General features: G+C 55.0%; 1 protein-coding gene across 1 annotated transcript in view; it reads right to left on the reverse strand.

The window, feature by feature from the left end:
* Window positions 1-23,552, reverse strand: part of EPHB2 (EPH receptor B2) — a 137,154-nt gene extending 113,602 nt beyond the window's left edge. Inside the window, exons 1-2 of the mRNA XM_068969069.1 lie at window positions 23,496-23,552; window positions 19,497-20,181 (exon numbers count right to left, since the gene is read on the reverse strand). Of these exons, the coding sequence (XP_068825170.1) occupies window positions 19,497-20,181; window positions 23,496-23,552 (742 nt within the window). The remainder of the gene's footprint in view (window positions 1-19,496; window positions 20,182-23,495) is intronic.
* Between the last annotated feature and the right edge of the window lie 697 nt (window positions 23,553-24,249).

Below are 24,249 nucleotides of genomic sequence, written 5' to 3' on the forward strand. Positions count from 1 at the left end.
CTCAAACTGACCTCAGGGACAAACAGCCTCTGATTATGGCTCTACCAGCTCCCCAGAGCCTGAGGGGGGTGACTTTTCCCGTCCACCTGCCTTCCACTGGGCCGTGAGTCCTCTGAGGGCAGAGCCTGTCTCTTCCTAGGCCACCCATGAGCGCCTGCTGTGTGTTGGGCAGGACTTCCAAGCTTCATACAGCTCTTCCGGGGCAAGTCTCCTGTCCCCTTTTCACAGATGAGAAAACTGAGGCTCGGAGGCATGGAGAAAAGCTGAACTGGGCTGTGTGAGTCTGCAGCCTTCTCGCCACCTCGCCGGGGTGGGGCTCAGTAGATACGTGCGCAGCAAATCAATGGCCAGGCCAGCTGACTCCCTGGGTTAGCAGGTGAGGCGACTGTGGCGGCCGCCCCGGGTATGTGTACCACATCCCTTTCTGAGGGGGAAGGTAAGGGGGCTTTTGGACCCCAGCTTGACCCCTGTGTCTGGGTTGAGGAGAAAGTCTTCACTCTGCAGTTCACAGTTCCCCCTGGGCCCCAGCCGAGTCCAAGACAGGGTGCGGGGCTGGGGGGGCGGGGCAGTGCGGGGTGGCAAGGGGTCTCCTTCAGGTCTGAGGAGATCTGAGGGGAATAGGTGAGGAAGGGCGAGGGGAGGGGGGAGACAAAGAGAAAGTACCCAGCGGATGGACAGACAGACAGGTGGAGGATGAAGCCGAGACAATGGAGGATGAAACCAAGACGGGAAACCCGATTAAGGCACAGAAACCAAGAGATGGAGGGAGAAAGGAAACACAGGAGGAGGACGGGAGGGGGAGACAAAGGAAGGAGAAGGAGGCGAGGAGGAGCAGTCAGGTTCAGAGGGAGGGGAGGGGCTGGAAGAGGCTGCGCGCCTGTGGGCGGGGCCAGGGAGGCCTCCACCCGGAACTGGGCAGACGGAGGGGTGGGGGGTGCGGAGGTCCCTTGCGGGGGCATCGGCTGTGCAAGACCGTGTGAGTGGGTGAGAACGTGCGAGCGGGTCTGGGTGACTGAGCATGTGCCTTTAGGTCCAGACAGGTATGGGAAGCAGCCCAGGATGTCTTTTCTGGCTCTCTTGGGTCCACACACACACACCTTCCCATCTTGTATTCCTGAGAACTGAGCTGAAAGATTAATCCATCATTAATACAGTCTTTGCTGGCAGGATGGGGACAAGTGCCAATTTTTTATTTTTATTTTTTTAAGGTACCAGGTAAGGAAGAATTGCTCAATCGAGTGATTGGTTTTCTCCACCCATCCATCCATCCGTCTGCCACGCACCCACTGGGCACCTTCTGTGTGTCAGGCATTAAGCTGGGACAGGAGAACCTAAAACATAAAGCCAATAAACTCGTACCTGCACTGGCTGTGATAGCCCAGAGTGGGAGGAAAGGCCTGTGGGGGTCCTGAGTGTAGATGCTGGGGCCATATATTAACATGCTGAGTCTGGGCCGCCCCTTTGCCTCCCTGAACCATTTTCTCACTGGTAAACTGGGGTGGCATTTCTTGCTTCCTGGGCTGATGTGGGGTCCGCAGAGGTGGTATGTGGAAGGGGGCCGGTTCTCCAATGCATGCTCTCCGGCCCTGTGCCATCCCACCTTTGCTACAATTCTTCCTGAAGATGCTGAGCATCCAAAGCTGCCAACCCTTCCAGGCCCAGGAGGCAGTCACAGCTGTGCAGCCTGGCTGGGGTGCTGGGACAGGAGATGGGTCAGCCCTGCCCAGCCCAGGCAGCTGCGGAATGAGGACGGGGATGAGGGTGGGCAGGTGCCCCTCCCCGGGAAGCCCCACACCTGCCCTGCCTCTCATGCCTGGAATATTCGGGGTGGGGTGGGGGGGCCTCCTCAAGCTATTTCAGCTTGTCCTCCAGGTCTCGGCTCAGGTGCCGCTTCCTCCAAGAAGCCCTCTGGGACTCCCAGCCTGAAGTGTGGTCCCACCTCCACCCCACATTTCTCCTGTGGGTCCGCACGGTCCTGGGCTTCCCCTTTATACACCTACCACTGTGATCTCCTGGAGGCAGAAGCCACCTCAGGTCCAAATCTCCCTGGGTGCTTGGGCCCAGGACAAGGCCCAGTGCACTGTGGGTTCCAGCCGTTTCTGGAGGGGCTGGGGCATTTGTTGTCCCGTATTCTGCCTGCTGCTCCTGAGGCTGGGGGTGAGGCTGTTGTTTTTCCCTGAGAGCTAGAAATCCACTTCTTCAGACACCAAATCCCTCCTTGGGGAGGGGGCATTGGGGACTCTCCTGACTGAGGAGGTGGGGAACGGTGCCAGGGTGATGCTGGGATAGGAGCGGGGGGTGAGGGGAGACGAATCCTAGCTCTGCCTCAGACTGGCCTTCGGTCCTTGGGACCCTCGTCTTCCTTGGCAGTAAACCAGGAGGATAACTTCTTGGCGGTGGGTGGGGAGGGGCAGGGTTTTGGCCTTAGGCTGGTGGCCATGCCAAGGAGCAGTTGCGGTAGGCGAGTCTTCAGACACCATCCTGAAGTGGCCGCCCCTTCCCAATTTGGGGGACTGCCTCTCCCAGTCATGAGTAAAGGGTTTTACAAATGAAGCGTCAAGATAATATCTCACCCTTGCAAGCACCTAAATCCCCGATGCCCCTCCTAGGTGGAAATTCGAGTGCCTCCCCTACAGCAGGCAGACCTGAGGCTGGCTGCCAGCTCTGCTTCAATCGAGCTCTGGAACCACATAACCCAAATGGGCTGGGCTGTCACTTCCCCAAGCATCCTCTCTATTGGCCAAGGTGGTGGCCCAGTCCACACCAAGGCCACCCTGCCTCCTGTCCTTTCTCCTCCCGCTTCTTCCCCATGCTGGGGTCCCCCGCAGAGCAGAGGGGGGATCCTCCACTCTCCCCGCAATGTGACATTCACCAGCATCACTTCTGGTCCCATCTGTGGAGAGGCCCCACCCCGGCCCAGGCTGCTAATCCCCACAAAGCCCTGCCCTGGGCCCGGCATGACAAGCAGGCCCTGCGTGGCCCGCAAGCTCTGTCGGGCGTGCTCGGAGGGGCCGAGGCGGGATTCAGTGCGGCTGTCACTCTCCCTGTCCGCGCCTCTAATTGGATTCCCAACACGCAGAGGTCAGCAGAAACCCTAGGAAGAGGAGAATCAAAGGGAAGGGGCGCCCGGGAGATAAAGAGAGGCATTCTTCCCGGGCCACAAAGACGGCAGCTCGAGGGATGGGAGGGGACCCCAGCGAGGGGGTGCCCAGCTGGAGGGGGCCGGTACCCGGAGAGCCAGAGCCAGTGCGCAGGAGGCTGAGGCTGAAGGGCCTGCCTTCTTCCAGCCTCGGGCTTCCCCTCCTCTGTTCCCGGGGAGCCTCGGGCTTGGACACCCTCCAGCCCCCGCTCTGGGGAACAGGGGTCCTTTGAGGCCTGACCTCTCTCTCCCGCCTGCTCTAGGAAGTGTTCTTAGCAGGCTCGAGAAGGCCCCGGAGTCAGCTGGATCTGGGTCCCAATCCTGGCTTGCCTCCTGCAAGGCTTGGGCAGGCCCTTGCAGCTCTCTGGCCACAGTCTCCTCCTCTGTGGAATGGGGGTAACAGAGGGCAGCGGGCAGGCTGGGATGAGGGGATGCTAGCTTAGACCACAGTGGGGATGCACGGAGGGGCACACAGTTGCCTCTTCCTCCAGGAGGCACCACAGCTCCTCCGCCGGCCTGTCCACCACCGGCCCTCGTGTACACGCAGCCTCTCTCCCCGAGAAGAAGGCAGAAGCGTTGTGTGAACAAAACATGGCCCACAGATGTGAGAAAAACGCCGATCCAGTCTGGGCGGGGGCCTTGCCATCAAGTCTGTTCCACCATTCGGGCCTCCTTGGCAGCTGAGAAACTGGAGGCTCTGGGAAGCGAGGGAATGCCCAAGACCACCGACTAGAAATCAGCAGAGCCTGGTGAGGAACTGACCCCAGCCCAGCACCGTCACCAAAGGCCCCCCCAAGGGCCCCTCCTGCTTTACCGTAAATCATAAGCAGATTCTGGGTGTATGTGCTGTGCACACAACCAGCGGGGGAGGCTGGCAGGCCGGGGACAGAGGCTTGCTGCAAAACGGGCCGATTTGCTTTAAGGACGTTGGAACTGCTGAGTTTGGTTCATGAAAGAGACATGAAGAGGACCTCAAAGGGAATTTCTAAGAGACAGAAAATCAATGACCCTGACATTCTGGCCCCCAGAAAGTATGAGTGTGTGTGTGTGTGTGTGTGTGTGTGTGTGTGTGTGTGTGTGTGTGTATCTGTGTGTGTGTGTGTATCCCTCCCTGACACACACACTTCACTAGTGGGGTCCCTTGCACGCACAGAGACACATATGCACACAAATACCCATTTCCAAGCATGTGTTCATGTGGTTTGATACAATATATAAACGAACATATACATTCGGGCTTGATTTCCTTGTGGTTGGACATGCACAAATATACCCACACCTACTTGACTCAGTACACACACGCCCATGGACAGGGATCCCCTCACACTGTGATGGGTACACACACTCATTTTGTGGCACCTACGTTCCTCTGTGTGCACTGATCCAAGTGAGCCAGCATGTGCGTGAGTATGCTCCTTCTTGTACACACATGTACTGGGACAAGTCAGGCAGACACAGGAACATACAAGCACAAGGGCAGTAATGACTAACGGTGGGCTCCAGGGTGAGCGTGTGGGCAAGGGCACGTACAGGCCCCGCCCCTGAAATGTACGCACATGCTCTTATGTCCAGAGACGTTCCAATCGCACATGTGGAGGGATGTTGGGTCGGTGGGCACGCTTCTACACACACAGGCACACAAACAGACTCCCATCAGGCCCCGTGCACACTCTGCCATGTCTACCAGGGCCAGCGCACAGATACATGCAGCCATGTCAGGGATGCCCTGCCCTGACCCAGCACACGCATGTGTGTACGCCCCTCCCAGGACTCCAGGGAGTTCCCAGAGACAGACAGCTCTGACCGCAGGGTGTGGGGGAGGCAGCCCAGGGCTGCAGTTGCCAGGGATACGGATGTGGGGCCCCCGAGGCTGTCTGGTCTGCCCCGGCAGCTCAAAAAGGCCAGTGACCATTCTCGGGTCTTTAAGATGCTGCGAATCAGATGGCAACACCTTTAGGGGATGAAGCCTGAGTCTGGTTCCCTGGAAGAAGCCAAGGTAACATGAGGCTCTGGGCCCAGAATTTGCCAGGGACATCGGGGACAGAGGCGGGAAATCGCTCCGACTGGCCCTCAAGTCCCACCCAGGCCTCTGCTTTTGCTCGCCTGGATGACAGGGGTTAAGGGCCCTTACTTGCTGTGTGGCCTGGAGCAAGTAACTCACTCGCTCTCTCTGAACCTCAGTTTCCTCATCTGCAAAAGGGGATGACGACAACCTTGAGCACTGAGATAATTAGTTTCAGGCTATGGTCAGCGTTGACCACATGCCACGTGCTGGGTGCTGTGCCTGGTGCCTTACTTTGATTATTGCATTGAACCCTCACAACTCACCTGTAACATTCCATTCATTATTATACCCATTATTTAGATGAGAAGGTTGAGGTTTTTGGGAAGTGATCACACGCCTGGAGTCACACAGCTCGTAAATGTCAGAACCGGTATGAGAATCAAAGCAGCTGGCTCTTCGCCTTAACCTTCCTGCTTGAGGGCCAGGGTGTGGCAGGTAACAGGGGGTCACTGTTCTCATGTCACAGATGGCCACAGCTGCCCCGCTGGCCTCTCAAGCGGCACTGTGAGGACCAGGAAGAACAGAATCAGAGGCTGTTGGTACATAAGAGTCGCTCTATAGGTGGCCACGCTGAGCCCCAGAGGTGGGAGGGGCGGGGGAGGTGCTCTGCCAGGGTCCCAGGGTGAGTGGGTCAGGGGCACAGAGCCCATATTCGGACCCAGGCACCCTGACTCTGTGAGCTGCTCCTGTGCTGGTCAATCTGGCTAAAACAATGCCATGCCACAAGCATGTATGAAGCGCCTGCTGTGTACTCAGGCTTGCTTGTAATTGAGAGGGGATTACCAGCAACCGCCAGCCCCCTGAATGATGTACATACACTCTGTCCTCCAGGCGCTCGGCCAGGGCACTGCCTGGTGCCCAACCCGAGAAACACTCCTTCCCAGATGGAGCAAGGGCGCCCCTCCCCTCCCCATCCTTTGCCTGTCCTCTGAGCTCCCATAACTCCTCTGGGCCTCTTCTAAACCCAGCGAGGCTGGGACCGCAGGCCCCACTTAACAATGAGGAAACTGAGGCTCAGAGAAAAGACTTCCTCAAGAGAGACAGGCACTGGGGCTGGGGTCTGACTCCTGAGGCTGGAGACCAGCGGGCTGGGCGCCTCCTCCTGCTCTGTGGCTGCACAGACCCAGGCCCCTGGTGGGTTCCCGCAGGCTCCTGCTAAGAGATGGGTCCCCCAGCAGGCCCTGGTCAAGGACCACCATGTGCAGAGTCTAAACACATAGGCCAGTGCAGGCAAGGGAGCAAGAACTGGAATTATGGTTGTTAACAATGAAGACACAAGGCATACTGAGACATGCTTTCTGAGGCCCCCAGCTCCAAGAAGGATTTAAGATTTTTACAGGAAATACTGCATGAGGAAACAGGAAATACTACAGGAAAAAGGACCCTTAATCCAAGTCTAAAAACACCTGTGCCAACCCCAGATAGACCTGCTGGGCATCCTGGCCACTCTGGTTGCCCTGGAGAAAGAACCCCCAGCCTCTCCAAGGGCCTTTGTTAGCATCATCGCTCACATCAGGGTTGGGAAGGTACAGGGCATGAGACTGGGGTGAGTGGGGCTCTGCAACTAACATTTGTGGAGTAGCTTCTGTGAGCTAGGTTTTCCCTGGTGGCTTAGATGGCAAAGAATCTGCCTGCAATGGGGGAGACCTAGGTCTGATCCCAGGGTTGGGAAGATCCCCTGGAGAAGGGAATGGCTACCCACTCCAGTATTCTTGCCTGGACAATTCCACGGACAGAGGACCCTGGTGGGTATAGTCCATGGGGTTACAGAGTCGGACACAACTGAGCAACTAACGCTTTCACTTTCTATGAGCTAAATATCACTCTAGAAGCTGGAGAGAGCAGTGGATAAAACAGAAACAGCTCCCCTCCTGGAGTTTGCATTCCAGGTGGGGAGAAAAGTAGTTAAGAGATAAGGAGTGAGCTTACAGTATGTCAGGCGGCAGAAAGGGTGACGCAGGGAGATAAAGAGGGAAGAGGGACAGGCCGTGTGCACGCATGCGTAAGTGCACATCTGTGCATGTGAACACATGGGCACCCTTTTGAAAACTAGAGCCATAGGGGACCTTGGTGAGAAGGTGATGTCTGGGGAGAGACCTGAAGAAGATGAGAAGGCAATCAACGTAGACACCCAAGGAAAGAACATTCCAGGCAGATGAAACTGAGGGTCTGGAGTGAAAGAGGCAAGAAGAAGTGAGAGAAAAATCTGTCTGGAGTGACGAGGGACAGGTCACGGAGGGCTCTATGGGCCCTTCTGGCTTTCACTTTATGTCCGATGAGGGGCTTCGGGGGTTGAGCAGAGGCAGGGCATGGCCTATGTTTTAGAGGGACCTCTGGCTGCAGGGCAGGGAGCAGACTAGGGGCCAGGGAGGAGGATGGGTGGAGACGTCCAGTTGGTAGTTGGGTATGTGAGTCTGGATGTTAGAGAAGGGGTCCAGGCTAGAGATTGGCCAGAGAGGGCCTGGATGAAATCAACTGGAGAGAGAGAGACGAGGAAGAGGAGACCAAGGACTCAGCACTGGGTCCTCTCGGGTAGAGAGGTGGGAGGTGAGCAGGAACTGGCCACAAAGCACCTGGCAAAGCAGGAGGGACACCAGGAGTGAGTGGTCTCTCTGTCACATGCCCCTGGGGAAGCTGAGGCCTGGGAACTGACCAATGGATTGGTGACATGGGTGTCACTATGTGGGAGTTGGACCATAAAGAAGGCTGAACGCCGAAGAATTGATGCTTTTGAACTGTAGCGCTGGAGAAGACTCTTGAGAGTCCCTTGGGCTGCAAGGAGATCCAACCAGTCCATTCTAATGGAAATAAACCCTGAATCTTCACTGGAAGGACTGATGCTGAAGCTGAAGCTCCGATACCTTGGCCACCTGATGCAAAGAGCTGACTCACTGGGACAAGACCTTGATGCTGGGAAAGATTGAAGGTGGGAAGAGAAGGGGATGACAAAGGATGAGATGGTTGGATGGTATCATCGACTCAATAGACACAAGTTTGAACAAGCTCCAGGAGATAGTGAGGGACAGGGAAGCCTGGCATACTGCAGTCCATGGGGTCACAAAGAGTCTGACACGACTGAGCAAGTGAACAACAAGAACAATGTGGCCTTGATTAGGAGCAGTTTTAGTGGAACGATGGGGCAGGGGTCTGATATGAATGTGTTCATGAAAGCTTTCAGAACAAGAGTCATCAGCAAGAGGTTGGGAGGGTCACACAGCCTGGGCGTCAGAGTCAAACTGACCCAGTGACCCAGCTCTGGTCCCAGCCCCGACCCTTCCTAGCGGTGAGCCTCAAGCAGCGCACATCACCGAGCCTTAATGTCCTCAGCTCAATGACGAGGATAAGATCCCTCTTATACCCTAGGGCTGTCAAGAATCAAATGAGATAAAGATTGTGAAAATATTTCACTCACAATGAAATGCACAAATATTCCAGTGGGAAGACAGCAGGTTTTGGATTTCAGTGCTGGCTCCACCATTCATTAGCTGCGTGATCCTGAGCTGATTTATTTAACCTCTTTGAGTCTCCGCTTCATCCTCTATAAAATGAAAATAACAACTGTACCTAACTTCTGGAGACTGCAGGGATCCAGAATTCTATACCAAGCCTAAGGCAGAAGGCCTAGTACACAGTGGGCGCTCAACCAATGCACATTCCCTGCCTCCCTGGGCTCTTGTCTCTGATATTTACAATCAGGGCCCAGTGGGAGGTACAGGGAGCATGGGACTGGACCCTGAGTTTGATTGCTGGGTCTCTGGATAAGCCATTTTGTCTAACATCCTGGGGCTTCAGTTTTTATAAGCTTGAAGCTGGTGAGCAGTTGCCTTGGCCCCTTTGTTTAGGAGGTGCCAAGTGGGCAACAGGCGAAGTTCATGCATTGCGTCTGGATGCCAGTGACATGGGAGCCCTTGTAAGTCTGTGACCCTCTTCTGGGTCAGCATGATCAGGAAATAAATCCTTGAGATGGAAACAACAGTATCATCCAACCTCCATGGATGGGGTTCCACGGAGAAAGACTGGGAAGGTCTGGTGAAGGAGCAAAGAGCCCGAGGGAGCAGAGAGGGTGGGAGTCTGGAGGCCTGCCCACCCCTCAGGGTGACCCTGGGGCCGTTTATCTGTATGGTTGTCAGGGGCCCACCACACCTTCCTCTTCACATAAACCATGCGTCCTAGGGGCTGGGAGGAAGTCTGCCAGGGTACCTCTCTTGTGGGATGGAGACTAAGCTCTCCCATGGTTCCAGCGGTCCCTGGGCTCTTGTTCCTGCACAGGTGGAGGTAACGGGTGGGGGCCACCTAACAGAACATACGGGGACCACAAGGGGCTCTCATGAGAGCCTGGGCCGGGAGGCCGGAGCACTGGGCTCAAGTCTCGTCTCTGCCACCAAGGGCACTGTGACCCTGGGAAAGGCCGGTCCTCTTTGGCTTCAGATTTTCTTGCCTCTAAAATGGCACTAATAATCTTCGCCTTGCTTCTCTCATGTGGGTATCATTCAGATCAAAGTATCTCAGAGGGTGAGATCAAATGCTACACAAAGGCAGCCTCTAATCTTTTTCTGGAACGAGGCAGAGTGTAAGTAAATAAATACTGTACATATGTAAGACATTATAATTACAAATGGCACGCCCTCCCCACCCCCCGACAAGCAACGGAAACAAAACAAAACAAAACAAACAGCAAGCCTCGTTTTGCGCCGTGTGAAGAATTCTCATTCGGCCTGAGCTTGGGTTCCAGCTCGAGAGCTGACAAGGTGAGGGAGTCTGGGCAAGTCTCCCCACCCCGACCCTGTTCCCAAAGCCCTGGTAGAGATCAGATGCTGGTTTTGGGGGGGTCGGTTTGAAAGCCCTGCCAGTAGGGAATTAACAATAGACCATCCTCCCGCCACACTCCCCTACCCAAGGAAGGCAGTCTAGGGTGTGGGAGGGGACTCAAGCTTTGCCGGGCAGGTCTCAGTTCAAGCCTCTCACCTGCTGTGTGGCCTTGGGCAGCTCCCTTCCCCTCTCTGGACCTCAGTTCCCCTCTGAGGTCAAAGTTCATCCCTAGGCACTAGGAATGAGGGGAGCAGGGAGAAGCGGCAGGGTGGGGGCTGAGGACAAAGGGCCCCAGGGAGGAGGTGTCCCGGCAGGGCGAGGGGTAGAGGCCAGAACGGGGCCTGTGGGGCCCACGCCAGCTGCCGCACAGCCATGAAAATCTCTTAACCACACAGAATTGTTAACGGCTCTGAAATCCTGTTGTACCACAGGCTTAGAAAGGCTTAAACTGTTAAATGCATAAACTTCCTCAATAAATGGGCTCCTCTTGCCAGATCCCGAAGCCCAGCCAGATGAAAAGGCAGCCGCTGGAGGGAGGAGAACTTCCCCCAGCTGTTTATGGTCCTGCCGGAGTGTTCTGGGGCAGCCTGTGGCCAAAGCCCTCAACCTGATGCCTTCGGGGTCCCAGGTCAGTCTAGGGCTGAGAGAGGGCAGTGCTGGGGCTCCAGGGTCAGGTGACCTGGGTTCAAATCCTATCACTTCCTGTGTCACCGTGGACAAGTTGCTTCACCTCTTTGAGCCTCAGTTTCCTCTTCTGTAAAACAGGGATGAGGATGCTAAACCGGTGACTGGGAGTCAGTGAGACCCTCAGTGGGGAGCTGCCTGGTCCATAGGAGATCCTTGGATGTGCTGGGTCTTAGCTGCAACACTCAGGAGCTTCGCTCTTTGTTGCGGCATACAGGATGTTTAGTTGCGGCATGCGGGGTCTAGTTCCTGGACCAGAGATGGAACCCCAGGGACCCCTGCATTGGGAGTGCGGCGTCTTAGCCACTGGACCACCAGGGGAGGCCCTACCAAGCCTTTCTGACACCTCCGAGAAGCAGGAAGCACAAGAGAGCACACCTGCCTCAGCCACCTACGAGGGGGTGGGATGCTGGCCCTCGGTCTCAGTTTCCTGATCTGATGGAGAGATTCCAGAAGGTAACAGGCAGGAAGGCAGCATGACACAAGCACTTGGTTAATGCTGTGTGGAGGCAGGCAGTGGGGGGCCCCTTCTCCCTGGCCAGCGGTCAACTGGGGTGGCTGCGCCCCTTTCATGGCTCAGCATGAAGAGAGGAGGCCCATGGGGGCCTTCCCCATCCCTGAGCCTCTGCCCTGGGAGCATGCTCCATCCTGCCAACACCTCTTGATGCAAAAGCACCTCACCCTCCACGGCCCAGCCATGAGCTTCCCTCTTCCCCTTGGAAGCCCTTCAGCTGCCCTCTCTTTCCTATGAGGTCTTACAATCTCACGCGTGACCCTCACCCCACCCCCACCCCCAAGCTGGTTATCTGTCAAACTCTTTTTACTTCTGCCATCTCAGAGGCCCCTGGGTAATCAGGAGGTGGGCAGGGCAGGGTACCTCCAGATATCCGCCCACTCCTGGGCAATCAGTTGTCCCAGCAAACTGGAGGGAGCTGGGCTCACAGTCTGCTTCTGCTACTTGCTGCTGGCTGTGTGGCCTTGGAAGACTTGCTGAGCCTCTCTGGACGTCTGTCTCATTTGCAAATGGAGCTCATCATACCAACCGAAGATTCAATAAGACAATAGAGCCCATCATATAGCACAGAGCTGGGCACACCGGAGGCGCCTTCACCCTCAGCTCTGGCCCTCTCCAGTCCTCCGGACTCCTTTCAGCCTCTGCCTCGTTCAGCCCTCGGACAGAGCGCAACTAAAGGGCTGACAGCCCCTCTGCCCTTCTCCCTTGGCTAGGAAGACTTCTTCCATGCCCCCTGTCTCCCAGAAGGCTGAGGGTCAGTGAGAGACCAGGGTTAAAAACAAAACATCAAAAAAAAAAAAAAATCAGTATCATTTCTGACTATCTTTTTTCTGGACTAATTTCTGCCCCCCAACTCCTCCCATTCTCCAAAGCCCTGGGAAAATGGCTCCTCCTCCAGGAAGCACCTCTCCCCCCCGCAGCCACGCCCAGCTGTCTCCTGACTTCCTCTGGAGTGCCCCAAGGCTATAGTTACAGATGGAGCCATCTTCCCTATACCAAACTGGAAACGTTAGGAGGGCAAGAAGGGCCTTCTTCATGTCTGCAGTCCTTATACCAGATCCAGGGACTGGCACACAGTAGGTACCTGATTTACTAGTGTGTTAGTTTCTTGGTCCTCTATACAAAGACTCTCCAAGAAGCAAAAAAAAAGAAAAAAAATCAGAAAATGAACTTCAGTGAATGGATGATGGTTGGCTGGGTAGGTGGATAAGTAGGTAGATCAATGGATGGAGAGATGGATGGATAATCGTGAATAAAAACATGTTTTGAGAGCATAGAGGGAAGGGGATGTGGGGAGAGGGAGGTACTTTCAATTTTTAAAAGCAAAGACTTGAATAGCCTGAGTGTATTGGCCAGGATTCCCATCCAATCCCCTTTCCCAAAGGCTGGTGTGTGTGGTCTCAGCCCTGGCCTGAGTCGGGGGTCTGGAGAGGTTATCTATGACCCTTCCCCGTCCCCAAGCTGGGTGTCTCCACCCTGCCCTTGAAAAGATGCTGCAGAACTTTCTGTGGCCGGGGGTGGGGGGGTCTGGGCTTTTCCTCCCACCCAGCTTTCCAACACTCACACCCCTTTCCCAACACAGGCCTTGCCAGCTGGACGCCACCTCCTCTTCACCCCGAGACTGACCGCACCCCACCCCCACAGACTCACCAGACACAGCTGGGCCACTGGTCCAGCCTCTGTGGGAAGGGCTGGAGCTGAGAGCAGGGTGAGAAGGAGGCCACCCTGAGGGTGGCCCAGGCTCCAGCTCTGAGGGCCCAGAGAGGATCTCTGACCCCGGCCCCTCCCTACCTTGGCTGGGGAAGCACAGGATTCTAGAAGTAAAACAGAAAATAAAGCCACAGGCAGAATATCCCATGCTGCTGAGTATGTGGGGAAACAGACACTCCTGAAGGCTGCTGCCAGGAGGGTAACTCAGCCCAATGTTTCTGGAGGGCAATCTGGCAGTGTGTGCCAAAAGCTCTAAAAAAAAAGTCCATACCCTTTGACCCCACAATTCCACGCCAGGAGACATATCCTACACAGACACCAGGAGCAGTGCAGAAAGGCAGAGGGACCAGGAAATTCATCTCAGCATTGAGGACAGTGAGAAACCAAGCAATCTTCCTGCGGATCACAGAGGACTGGTTAAAAAAACTATCCCACAGATAGCCTATGGAATTCTAAGAGCCTTCCCACAGGATCCAACATGACATGGAAAAACGCCCACAAAATACTAGTAAGTCAAAAATCCTCATGTATTCCCAAAAGGAATCTATTTTTTCTTTAAAAAAAATCAGTATGTGTAAATACACATAAATACACCTGAGAGGATCCACATCAGCCTGTTAACAGTGGTTACTCTCTGTGTTATTATAATTTTCTCCTTTAAGATTCTGCAAATAACCTGTATTGCTTTTGTGATAAGGGAAAGTTATTTTTTCCTCAAAATAAAAAAAAGCTCATTGGGAGAAAAAAAAAAAAAAGCTCACAGGCAAGTTTGTAAAAGTTCTTATTTTTTTGACACTTTTCTAGGTATTTTCTCATTTACTTGGCACAGCAGTCCATCTGTTTATTCTGTTTTGCAGATGAGAAAACAAAGACCAGGAGAGGGTCCATGGCTTGCCCAAGGTCACACAGCTAGCAAGAGGCAGGACTGGGGTTTGAAACCAGGTCTCCAAGTCCAAGGTCAAGGAGAGGCCACGGGTGGGGAAGAGAGCAGGGCCAGGGGCTGCCAAGCAGGGCAGGGGGAGGAGAAGGAGAGGCTGGGAGGGGAAGCCTGGGGCAGCTGGGAGCTGGGAAGTCTGAGCTGGAGCCAGCTGATCAACATGTGCGTGCGACCATCCCCCTCCCCCAACCCCGCCGCCCCCTCACCCCTCTAACCCGCTGGCTTGCAGCCCCTCTCCCTGTCCAAGCTAAATATTAAAAATCCCATTACACCCTGAGAGCATCGCAGAGATCACACTCACTGTGGAACTCCCTCCAGACCCCTTCGAGACGCATGTCTGCCATTGGGAATGAGAGAAGGGCAGGGTCCCCAGCGGTTTCTGGGCTGGAAGGGGGGTGCCCATGCATGGGCAGAGAGAGGCAAGTAGGAGTTTCATTAGGGAAGGAGAGGCCAAGATAAAACTTGGAGAAACTGAGGCCGGGTCACGTTCCCAATCAACCCCATCAACATCTGGAAGGAGTCAGGCGAATGGACTCAGGGCTTGGGTGGAGCAGCTGCTGCAGAGGCTGGTGGGGGGCAGATTCCCGGGCCACCCTCTTGCCCCACGACCCCCGGCCCCAGCAGATCCGCTGATGGCAAGCCCCAGTGGGGACTGTGCTACCGAGGGGGCTGGGGGCCAGGGTAGCGGGAGAAGGCAGAGGTCTTCTGCGGACAGTTCCCGGAGTCTCCCACCCGCCATCTCTATGGCCAGCGCAGGCTCAGCGAACCGTGAGTAGATGAATCAAGGAGAGAAAGCCATGTCCCAGCCCCACTCCCAGGAGGGCGCTGGATACCCACCACACAGGCCCTGTACTGTCACACCATGGGCCTTTGTTCACGAGGCTTCTTGACCACGAGTTCCTTCCCTCCCTTCACCCATCCAAATCCTACTCACTCCTGAAGGCCTACTTCAAATGCCACCTCCTCCTTGAAGCACTCCCAGATGTCCCATCAGAAAAGATGGTCTGCTTCTGTCAAAGTACTTGGCCTGGACAGATCTCATTTCTGGAAGGACCATGCTCTGCCTTGTTCTTTTGTGTCTGAATCCTCTGCTCACCCAGGAGCCACTTGAGGCCAAACCCTGAGTCTCAGGCACCCTCTTCCAACCATCCCGGGTCAGCCCTAGTCAGCTCAAATGACACCTCGTCCAAGAAGTCTTCTCTGAATCACCTGCCTAAAGCAGATCCTCCTTTTAGTCTCTATTGTTGCACCTTATATTTTTCTTTTCACTCCTCACAGTTTGTAACTATTTACTTGTTTATTTACTTTGTGTCCTCCATCTTCCTCTGCCCACCCACCTGGACCAAAAACTCTGGGAGGGTAGTGAATGTGCCCTCTTGTTCACTTTGAGGGCAATGGCACCCCACTCCAGTCCTCTTGCCTGGAGAGTCCCATGGACGGAGGAGCCTGGTGGGCTGCAGTCCATGGGGTCGCTAAGAGTCGGGCACGACTGAGCGACTTCACTTTCACGCATTGGAGAAGGCAATGGCAACCCACTCCAGTACCCTTGCCTGGAGAATCCCAGGGACAGAGGAGCCTAGTGGGCTGCTGTCTATGGGGTCGCACAGAGTTGGACATGACTGAAGCGACTTAGGAGCAGCAGCAGCAGCAGCAGGGCTGGCATAGACCTGGCTCATAGAAGGTGCTCGATAAATACCTGTTAGAAGGCTAACTGGTGCACAGAAGGTACCCAGGACATGCTGGTTGAGCGGTTAACTGGGCCCCTCCCATGCCCTCCCCACTGTGCCCTGCACACAACAGGCTCCAGAGCAAGCTGGTCTGATTGAATCAGTTTAGCCCATCGTTTCAGGAACCACTGAGTGCATGAGAATAGCCAGTCCATCATTATTCGCCACAGCCCACCCCCTGGGATCGCTGCCATGCCCCGAGAGGACTCACCTACTCCTCCTCTGCCAAGTTTTCTCTAACTTGCATTTCTTTGAGAAAGCAAGGGATTATTTTCCCATCAAATTATGCTTCAACATTAAATGGATCTTTCCAAACCACACCCTCCCAGAGATTCTGCTAAGGTCCCCTCCCACCCTTTAGGGTGGATGCTCCCTGAGGTGGTGGTGGGGCTGGGCCTGTGGTCATTGCCTGGCCTTGAGTCCTGCTTGGTCTGGCCAAGGATGTGTTAACACATCGTGTGTCTGAGCTAAGAGTCCTGTTATAGAAGCATCGGGGCTGCTTGGTTTAAAAAAAATGCTGATTCTTGGCGTCACCTCTGAGGCACAGAACCAGACCTGGGATGAAGTTTGCACCAGACTCAGGAATCTGCATTTTAAGAAACCTGCCAATGGTTCTGGAGGGAGGTGCAGAAAAGGTAGAGAATCCCTGAGCTGGAGATGGGAGAGCACTCTGCCGACCACTCGGATGGGAGCTGTAATTACCATTCCGACACGTCCCGGGCTGGTGGGGCCAGCGCCTCTGGGGCTTGGGCTGAAGCAGCCCCACATCTGGGTGGCTGCACACAGGCCACGGCAGCAGCTGGTGTCCTTCTGGCTCCCTGAGCTCATTAATCACACCCTGACTGGCCTCTGCTCACACCCAGCAGCCGGCGGGGCTAGGCCGGGCCTGGGCTGGGGGTTGGGGTTGGGGGAAGCCAGCCCTGGACACACCCTGCCCTCGTATTACCTCGAGCCCCCACCACTTGCAAGAAGCAGCCCAGACTCTGACCCTGTGACGGGCAACCTCTGCCACGGCCCCAGTGACCCTGCCTCCTGGCGTTCACACCCCCATGTAATTCCCTCCCCTGGAGCAAGGACTGAATTGGATGACTCACTTTTAATGAAGAGAACTTGGGAGAAGTAATGAGACGTCCCTTCTGAAAACGAGAGGATCAAAAGATTGTGGCTTCTGCCTTGAGTACTCTCTCCTTCGTACTCTGGGGAAGCTGCTGCACACACGGGAGGCCCATGTGGGAGGGACTGAGGCCTGCCAACAACCCTGTGCGGGAACGTGGAAGCAGATCCTTCCCTGGTCAAACCCCGAGATGCAACCTCAGGAGAGACCCTGAGCGAGAGGCACCCATCGATCAAGCCATCCGTGCCTGATTCCTGACCCTAAGAAGCTGAGAGATAACACATGCTTTCTGTTTTCAGCAGCTAAATATGGGGGTAACTTGCTATGCAGCAGTGGATAACTCACACACCTCCTCATCTAGGTACCCCTCCACTCATGCTTCTTCTTACCTCCCTCCTTGTGCCCTGAGCCATAGCCACGCCAAACAACTGACCAGTCCCTCTAAGGAGCCACACTGATTCATGTCCCCAGGCCTTTGCTTACGCCTATCCAACCTCCAGAAGGCCTGGGCCACCTGGTCAATGCCTCCTTCTCCCAAGACTCAGCTCCAATGCCACCTCCTCCCAGAAGCCCTCCCTTTTTTGATGCCCATCATGGCCCGGACCATTCCTATTAAAACAAATCTGACACAATCTCACTCTTGTTCATTTACAGCTGGTCCTCTCTGCTAGACCATGAGCTCCTAGAAGGCAAGGCCACAGCTGGATTCTTCTGTCTTGCCTGGTGTTCAGCACAAGGTCTGACACAGAGGAGGGGTGGGGAAGGTTGGAGGCGTGAATAGCCAGTAGACAGTGAGGGACTGATTCTGCTCCCCAAGGCCTGTCTCACCCCCGCCATCTCCCAAGGTGGTGCATTTTCACGCTCAGGTATAGAAAACCAGATGTATTGTCTTCCCCAAGAAGTCAGCCTTTTCTCCCCGTTTCCCCATTTCTTTCCCAAGATCATCAAGGCTCTGTAAACTGGAATTTCTGGTTTCCTCTGAGTCCTCTCCCTGCTCCAACTTGTCTCCACTTCCAAAACACCCTTCGACTATACTCCTCCTCTTCCCCAGTACTGGGGATGGCCAGTCCAGGGGTCACCGTCTCCTAAGATCACTGCAGCAGCTTCCTCAGAGGCCACTGCTCCTGTCTCTCACAGACCTACTTCTCCTCCCAGGGATCTTTAACAGGCTTCCTTCAAGGGCTGGAGGGAGGTGTCATGGAGATGGTGGATGTGATAGAATTTCATAAAGGTGCGGATCACTGTAGCTTCCCCAGACTCAATTTTAATCGACTTTCAAGGCTCCTGGACTAGCATTTGGAACACTCCAGGATTCAATTCCAATCAGGAAGGCAAGAGGAACCGGCACAAGTAGGCTCCAAGTCTCCTATACCATCACCATCGACCACCACAGCTCACAGTGCAGAGACTCTGTGCCATGCTGGGGTTTATATGTAGCATCCCATTTAGTTAACATTTATTAGGTTTTTACTAGAAGTCACTATAAGTGGTGTACATGTTTTGAGGCCTTGAATCCTCACAACTATCTCATTGTTCAAGATATCCAGCTAGTAACTGGCAGGGATGGGATTTGTTCTCAGCTCTGGCTACCTTTATAGGCTTCTCACCACCATGCAGTACCTTTTACAACTTCTTACATTTGCAAAGCAGCTTTGTGACTCTTGGTTGTCATCAAATACCACCTGTCCTATTGTTTACTTAACATTTTTCCTTAAAAAAACTTAAAGGGCACCGTGGTTAAAAGGGTGGTTTGGAATCACACAACCTGGTAAGCCCCCAGGCCACCTCTGCTTACTCCCTGTACGAACTCTCTGAGCTCTGACTTCTTCCTAAAAGACGATATGTTCATTCACAGGGTTCTTGTGAGGATTAAAAGAGTTCGACACGTAAAGTGCTCGGCACACAGTAAAAATAGCTCACAGTGGGGCTGTACTTTCCCATTTCTCTGGATTGGAAGTAATCACATTACTTGCCTTGGCCACTGAAATGTGGACAGGCATGACGTGTGAGCCATTCTGGGGGGTGGGGCAGTGCTTTAGAGCCCATATACAATCTGTCTCACTTGCTCCTTCCTTCTGCCTGGTGATCACAACCTTCCAAAGAGTGGGCGGCTCCATCTGCTTGGCTCGCAGAGGGAGGAATCCCAAGCTGACTCACGATGGCCATGCGGCATTAAGTGCAAAATAAACACGTTTTGTTACTTCAGCATGGCTTGGCCTATACTGACTGATACAGCAAAAGCTCAATGAAGGTGATCTTATCAATATCATTTACTATGCTTTACACATTTTCCCAAGCTGACTCGTGATGGACATGTATCATAGTGCAATATAAACTTTACTGCTTGGCCACTTCAGCATGGCTTGGCCTACACTGACTGACACAACAGAAGGCCAACGGATATTATCTTATCGACGTTATTTCCTACGGTGTACAAGTTTTCTTAAAAAGGAAACCACATCACTTTTGTGAATGAAGAAACAAAGTACCACCTGCTATCATTAATATTCACATAGTAGTTAAAAGGAGAAACGGTTATCCTCATACCAACGAAAATCAGCGGGCACACCCCCTGCAGCATCTGCACACACTACCATTCATGAGGCGCTGTTCAACGCCTTCCTCCAAGAAGCAGAACCATGGCGATGGATCTGGAAACTCTGGCTGCAGAGGGCCTCCCACTCAACTCCAGGCCTCTGCCCTGACCAGCCTGCCCTCTCAGCTGCCAGGCTCAAGGCTGCAGCCGACACCAATGCCACGCGCTTGCAAGGGGCACCTGTCCCGCCGCGGCCCTTACCTCGGCAGACCGTGCCGTTCTCCACGGCCTCGAAGCCCGCCTTGCACATGCAGCGCCCGATGGGCACCAGCCACTCGCCATCCCCGTTGCAGTAGAGCTTGATGGGCACGTCCACCTCCTCCGCGTTGGCGATGCAGCTGCCCCGGGCAGCCACCAGCGACGTGCTCTCTGCCCCCGACAGCGTCTCCTGGAAGATGGCGCCATTCTGGATGATGCGGGGGCACTTGCGGTAGAAGACGCGCACGGCAATGAGGGACATGCAGCCGCCGTAGTCCTGGAAGGCCAGGTAGAAGCCGCTGCGGGACACGGGCCCGAAACTCCGCACCTCGGTGTTGATCTTCATGACCCGGCCGCCCAGGTCCACCTGGGAGAAGCTCTCATCGGCGGCAATGGTGTCCACCTTCACCCATGGGTTCTCCATCCAGGTGGGGAAGGTCTTGGTGGCCGAGTCGAAGTCGGCCTCGTAGTAATAGAGGTTGAAGGTCTCCTTGCAGGAGCCGGGCACGCTGGGGATGCTACTGCAGTCACGCACTGAGAACTTCATCTCCACATGGATGCGATGGGCGCCCCGGCGCCGGATGAACTTGGTCCGTAGCCAGTTGTTCTGGCTCGACTCAAACACATTGCATACCTGGTACGTGCGGATCGTGTTCATGTTCTCATCGTAGCCACTCACCTCTTCCCACTGTGGGTGAAATGCCAGTCAGGTGGGGCATCTAGGGGCTGAGCCCCAGGGAACATCCTAAGCGGGGAGGGCACAGACTTTTCCTTAGGGATCCTCCAGCCATGAAGGCGGCAGGCAGGATACCTACCATCAGGGGCCTCCTGTCTCTCAGGGGGAGGCACAGACTCTACCTAAGGGGTCTCCCAGTTTGATGATGGAGACACGATGCCTACCATCAGAGAAACCCCAAACTGAGCAGGAGACTTGGCTCTGGCCCTGAGGAATTCCCCACTCTACGCAGGAGACGTGCCAATCTGATGGGAAGGCCACACGCCCTGCTCTTGGTGGTATTCCCCTATCCACGTGGGAGATGTGACCCTTACCCCCCAGGGGTAACTAATCTGGTAAAGAAGTCACGGCCCCCCTGCTGTTCCTGGGAAGCTCCCAACCGAATGGAAACCAGGGAGAGGCTGAACCCACACAAAGTACGTGCTTGAGGAGCGGCCAGTCTGCTGAGGAGACAGGGGTCTGTCCGCCAAGAGTGCCCTATCTGGCCAGGCAGACAGAGCCCTTGCCCTCGGGGATCCTCAGCCCAACGGACGATGAGCCCTCACCCCCATAACAGAAACCTGAGGCATTTCCCTGCGAGAGTAGTGAATACGGAGACTGGAGGGAGACCTCCCCGCCTTCCTGCCTGGGGTCATTGCTCTGGCACCTCACCAGGCCCTGGCCTGGGCACTCGCCCACCCAGCTGTGAGCTCCCCACTCCCACTGCTGGATGGGGCTTGGCAGGGCTGCGGAAAGCGGGGAACAGAAGGGCAAAGGCTGTGTTCCATGCACAGACGCTCACTCTCATGCAGGCTCACTCTCAGGCTGAGCCTTTGTTTACCCTTTCACACCACCTCGAGCACCTCTCACTTTCTCTATCCAGCCTTCTGGAACCTCCTGGAGTGGAGTCTCCCTCCGGCCGCTGTGTCCAGGTTCACCAACTCTCCCTTGGGCCTTTGGGGACAGCCTGCCTAAATGAGTGCCAGGCACGCCCAAGCCCTCTTGGTCTGGTCTCCCCCAGTGGGTCTGAGAGCTTGCTGGGATCAGCTCCCCAATCCCTCCTTCTCCTGGGCCCCTCTTTGGTGCTGGGCTGGCTTCACCTGGGGCAGGCCCATAAAAGGGCCCCAACAAGCAGGGTGAACCCGTGCCGAGCCCAGGATGGGTGCTGTAATAGCATCCTATTTCTTTGTTGTGATTATCACACGTGGGAAGCACAGTTATCCCCATTTTACAGATGAGCAAGTGGAGACCAGAGAAGTGCAGTCACACACTGTGAGCCAAGGTCACACAGACCCAAACTCAGACCCATGCCCACGCTTGTCCACACTGCCTTGAAACACGAGGACCGAGCAGTGGGCTCTGTTCCAGCTCTGCTAACTTGACGTGTGACCTTAGGCAAGTCACTGCCCCTCTCTGGGCCTCAATTTCCCCAACTGCCAGAAGTGACTGTCGGGGGGAGGGTAAGCGGTGGGAGAAGTGTCAGCCTCGCGTAGGTGCTCTTTGTCTTTCTGCCTTCCTCAGATTCTGCCTGCGCGGGGCGGGGCGGTGGCTGTGGCTGCTGTGAAGGGCGAGTGTGTGTGAGCAAGGCCAAGCGGGCCCGGCCACTACTCCAGTGGCGGCTCTGAAGCTCCCTACATTGCATTTAATTTTTTTTTTTTGGTGGCACCATGTGACAAAGTCAGCCCCTTGTTACAATCACTGCTCTTCTTCAGAACTTAATTAGAGCACTTAATTAGAGCACTCTGCCTTTCTCCCCTCTCTCTAATTAACATGCGGAGGCCCTGCAGCCTAAACACCCCAAATAATTGCGTCCGGGGGCCCTGCAGCCCAGCCTGGCCTCATTACTGGCAGGGTGGGGCTGTGGGCCCAGCCGCCTTCGCAGATGGAAAATTGGTGACAAGAAAGAGCCACAGAAAGAGGCCTGACCCTGGGGCCCTGCCTATTGAGAGCACAGGCCTGAGGGGGTAGCGGAGGACGCAGTTCCTTGGGGTAGCAGCTGAGTCTCCATGGAGGAGCTGGGATGGGGGAGGGGGACTGGGAGCCCTGAATCCCCACCAGAGACCAGGGGGGTGAGGAGGGGCTGATATCAGAAAGGATGGTGATGAGGATGACGCCGGCAACAGCTCCCATAGCCACTTGTCACTGGGAGCCCCTCTGCATCAGGCGCTATGCTGGATACGTGGCAGAAAAACCTCATAACAGTTCTGTGAGGAAGACATAATCACCACCATTTGGCACACGAAGAAGCTAAAAGCTCAGACAGGTTAAGGAACTGGCCCCCAAGTCACGCAGCTGGTAAGTGGCAGGATTGGAATGGCTTCCCTGGTGGTTCAGGCAGTTACAGTAAGGCAGGAGACCTGGGTTCCATCCCTGGGTCGGGAAGATCCCCTGGAGGAAGGCAATGGCACCCCACTCCAGTACGCTTGCCTGGAAAATCCCATGGACAGAGGGGCCTGGTAGGCTGCAGTCCACGGGGTCGCAAAGAGCTGGACACGACTGAGCGACTTTTCTTCCTTTCCATAGCCAGTAGGTAACTGCCGGAGAGGAATCTCAAACTGCACCGGATCCTTTTATCGGGGGGTGGGGTGGGTATGTGCCATGTGGAGTTTTAGCTCCTGGACCAGGGATCCAACCTGTGCCCTGTGCAGTGGAAGCACAGAGTCTTAACCATCGGACCACCAGGGCAGTCCCTGTGCCTGAAGTGTTCCTGGGAAGCTCTTAGCCTACGTGGGCTCAGACCACAGGACCCAAGGAAGTGTGATGGTAGGAGCTCAGGAAGGTGGAATCTAGTGTGGTGGGAACCCAGAGGACTAGGTCACAGCCTTGGTTACAAACCTGAGCCCTCATCACGTACTAGCTGTAGGGTCCCCAGTAGGTGGCTATAGCTCTCTGAGCTTCAGTTTCCTCATCTGTAAAATGGAGGTGGTTCCTTCCCATAGGACCGGAGATGATGTGTGTAAAGGTGCTTTGATACAGTATGACACCCAGTGCATGCTCAGGAACTGACAATTCACTTTCCCTATCTGTAAAACAGGGGTTGTGAGTACCCACTTCTCAGCCTCACTCCTAGACTTCTATAGGACAAGAGCGAAAGCACCCAGCCTGTTGTCACGGTGACTGGAACTCATCAGCGGTAGGGGAGCAGTAGGGTGGGGCAACGAGAGTCCGGGTCCTGGGGCCTGAAAGAGGGGAAGGGGCTCGAATGGGGTGGGCTAGGACATCCAGGCCCCGCAGCAGAACCGGATGTATCCTGGAGAGCAGGCAGGGTTTGAGGACCACTGACTTACCCCCGATGGAGGATGCACAATCCAGCCCAGCTCCGCCGTCGCTGTGGTTGAATCCATCAGCGTTTCTGTGGAGAGAGCAGAGTCACTGCTGAGTTGCCTACAAAGCACGGTCAGTCACTAAGAACTTCCCTCTTAAGGGCTGTCTGTACAGAGGAGCCACCTACTTCCTTGCTCCAATCAATCAATGGGTCTAACCCTATAGACTATCCTCCCTTTAGGTCCTGCATCTCACTCCATGATCCCGCCCACTCACTCCCACACTCCAGACAATCATCTGAGTCTATTTCTCTAGACTCCACCCCTTAAATCCAACTCCAGCCCTTCTACACACGGTCGTGCCCCACCCTCTCAGCCAATCACATCCCTCCAACCTAGGTATTACCCTCCTTTACTGGGGAAGGGTCTTAACCTGGGGTCTCCTGGATAGGCTTCAGAGAGTCCTCAAGAAATTTCAAATTTTTCCTTCAAAATGAGGGTCCTCTTTGCTTTTCTGCATGCATCAAATTCTCACCAACTGGAATGCTGGCCTTACAGAGGCCTCCCTTGGGCCCCAGCCAAGCTGTCTCAGTTATCCCAATTTTGCCATCTGCCCCATGCCTCCCATCAGGGATACCGTCCCTCTTTCTCCAGGAACTGGGAGTTCTCCATCGTGTCCTTATCCCTGGGCCTCCTCCCCCGGGGCTCAGCCAACTCTGTCCCAAGGACAGAGCCCTGGGGATGGAGGGGCAGCAGGGGTGAACACCATGTCCAGTGG

Source organism: Capricornis sumatraensis, chromosome 3, assembly GCF_032405125.1.
Source record: "Capricornis sumatraensis isolate serow.1 chromosome 3, serow.2, whole genome shotgun sequence".
Classification (NCBI taxonomy): Eukaryota; Metazoa; Chordata; class Mammalia; order Artiodactyla; family Bovidae; genus Capricornis; species Capricornis sumatraensis.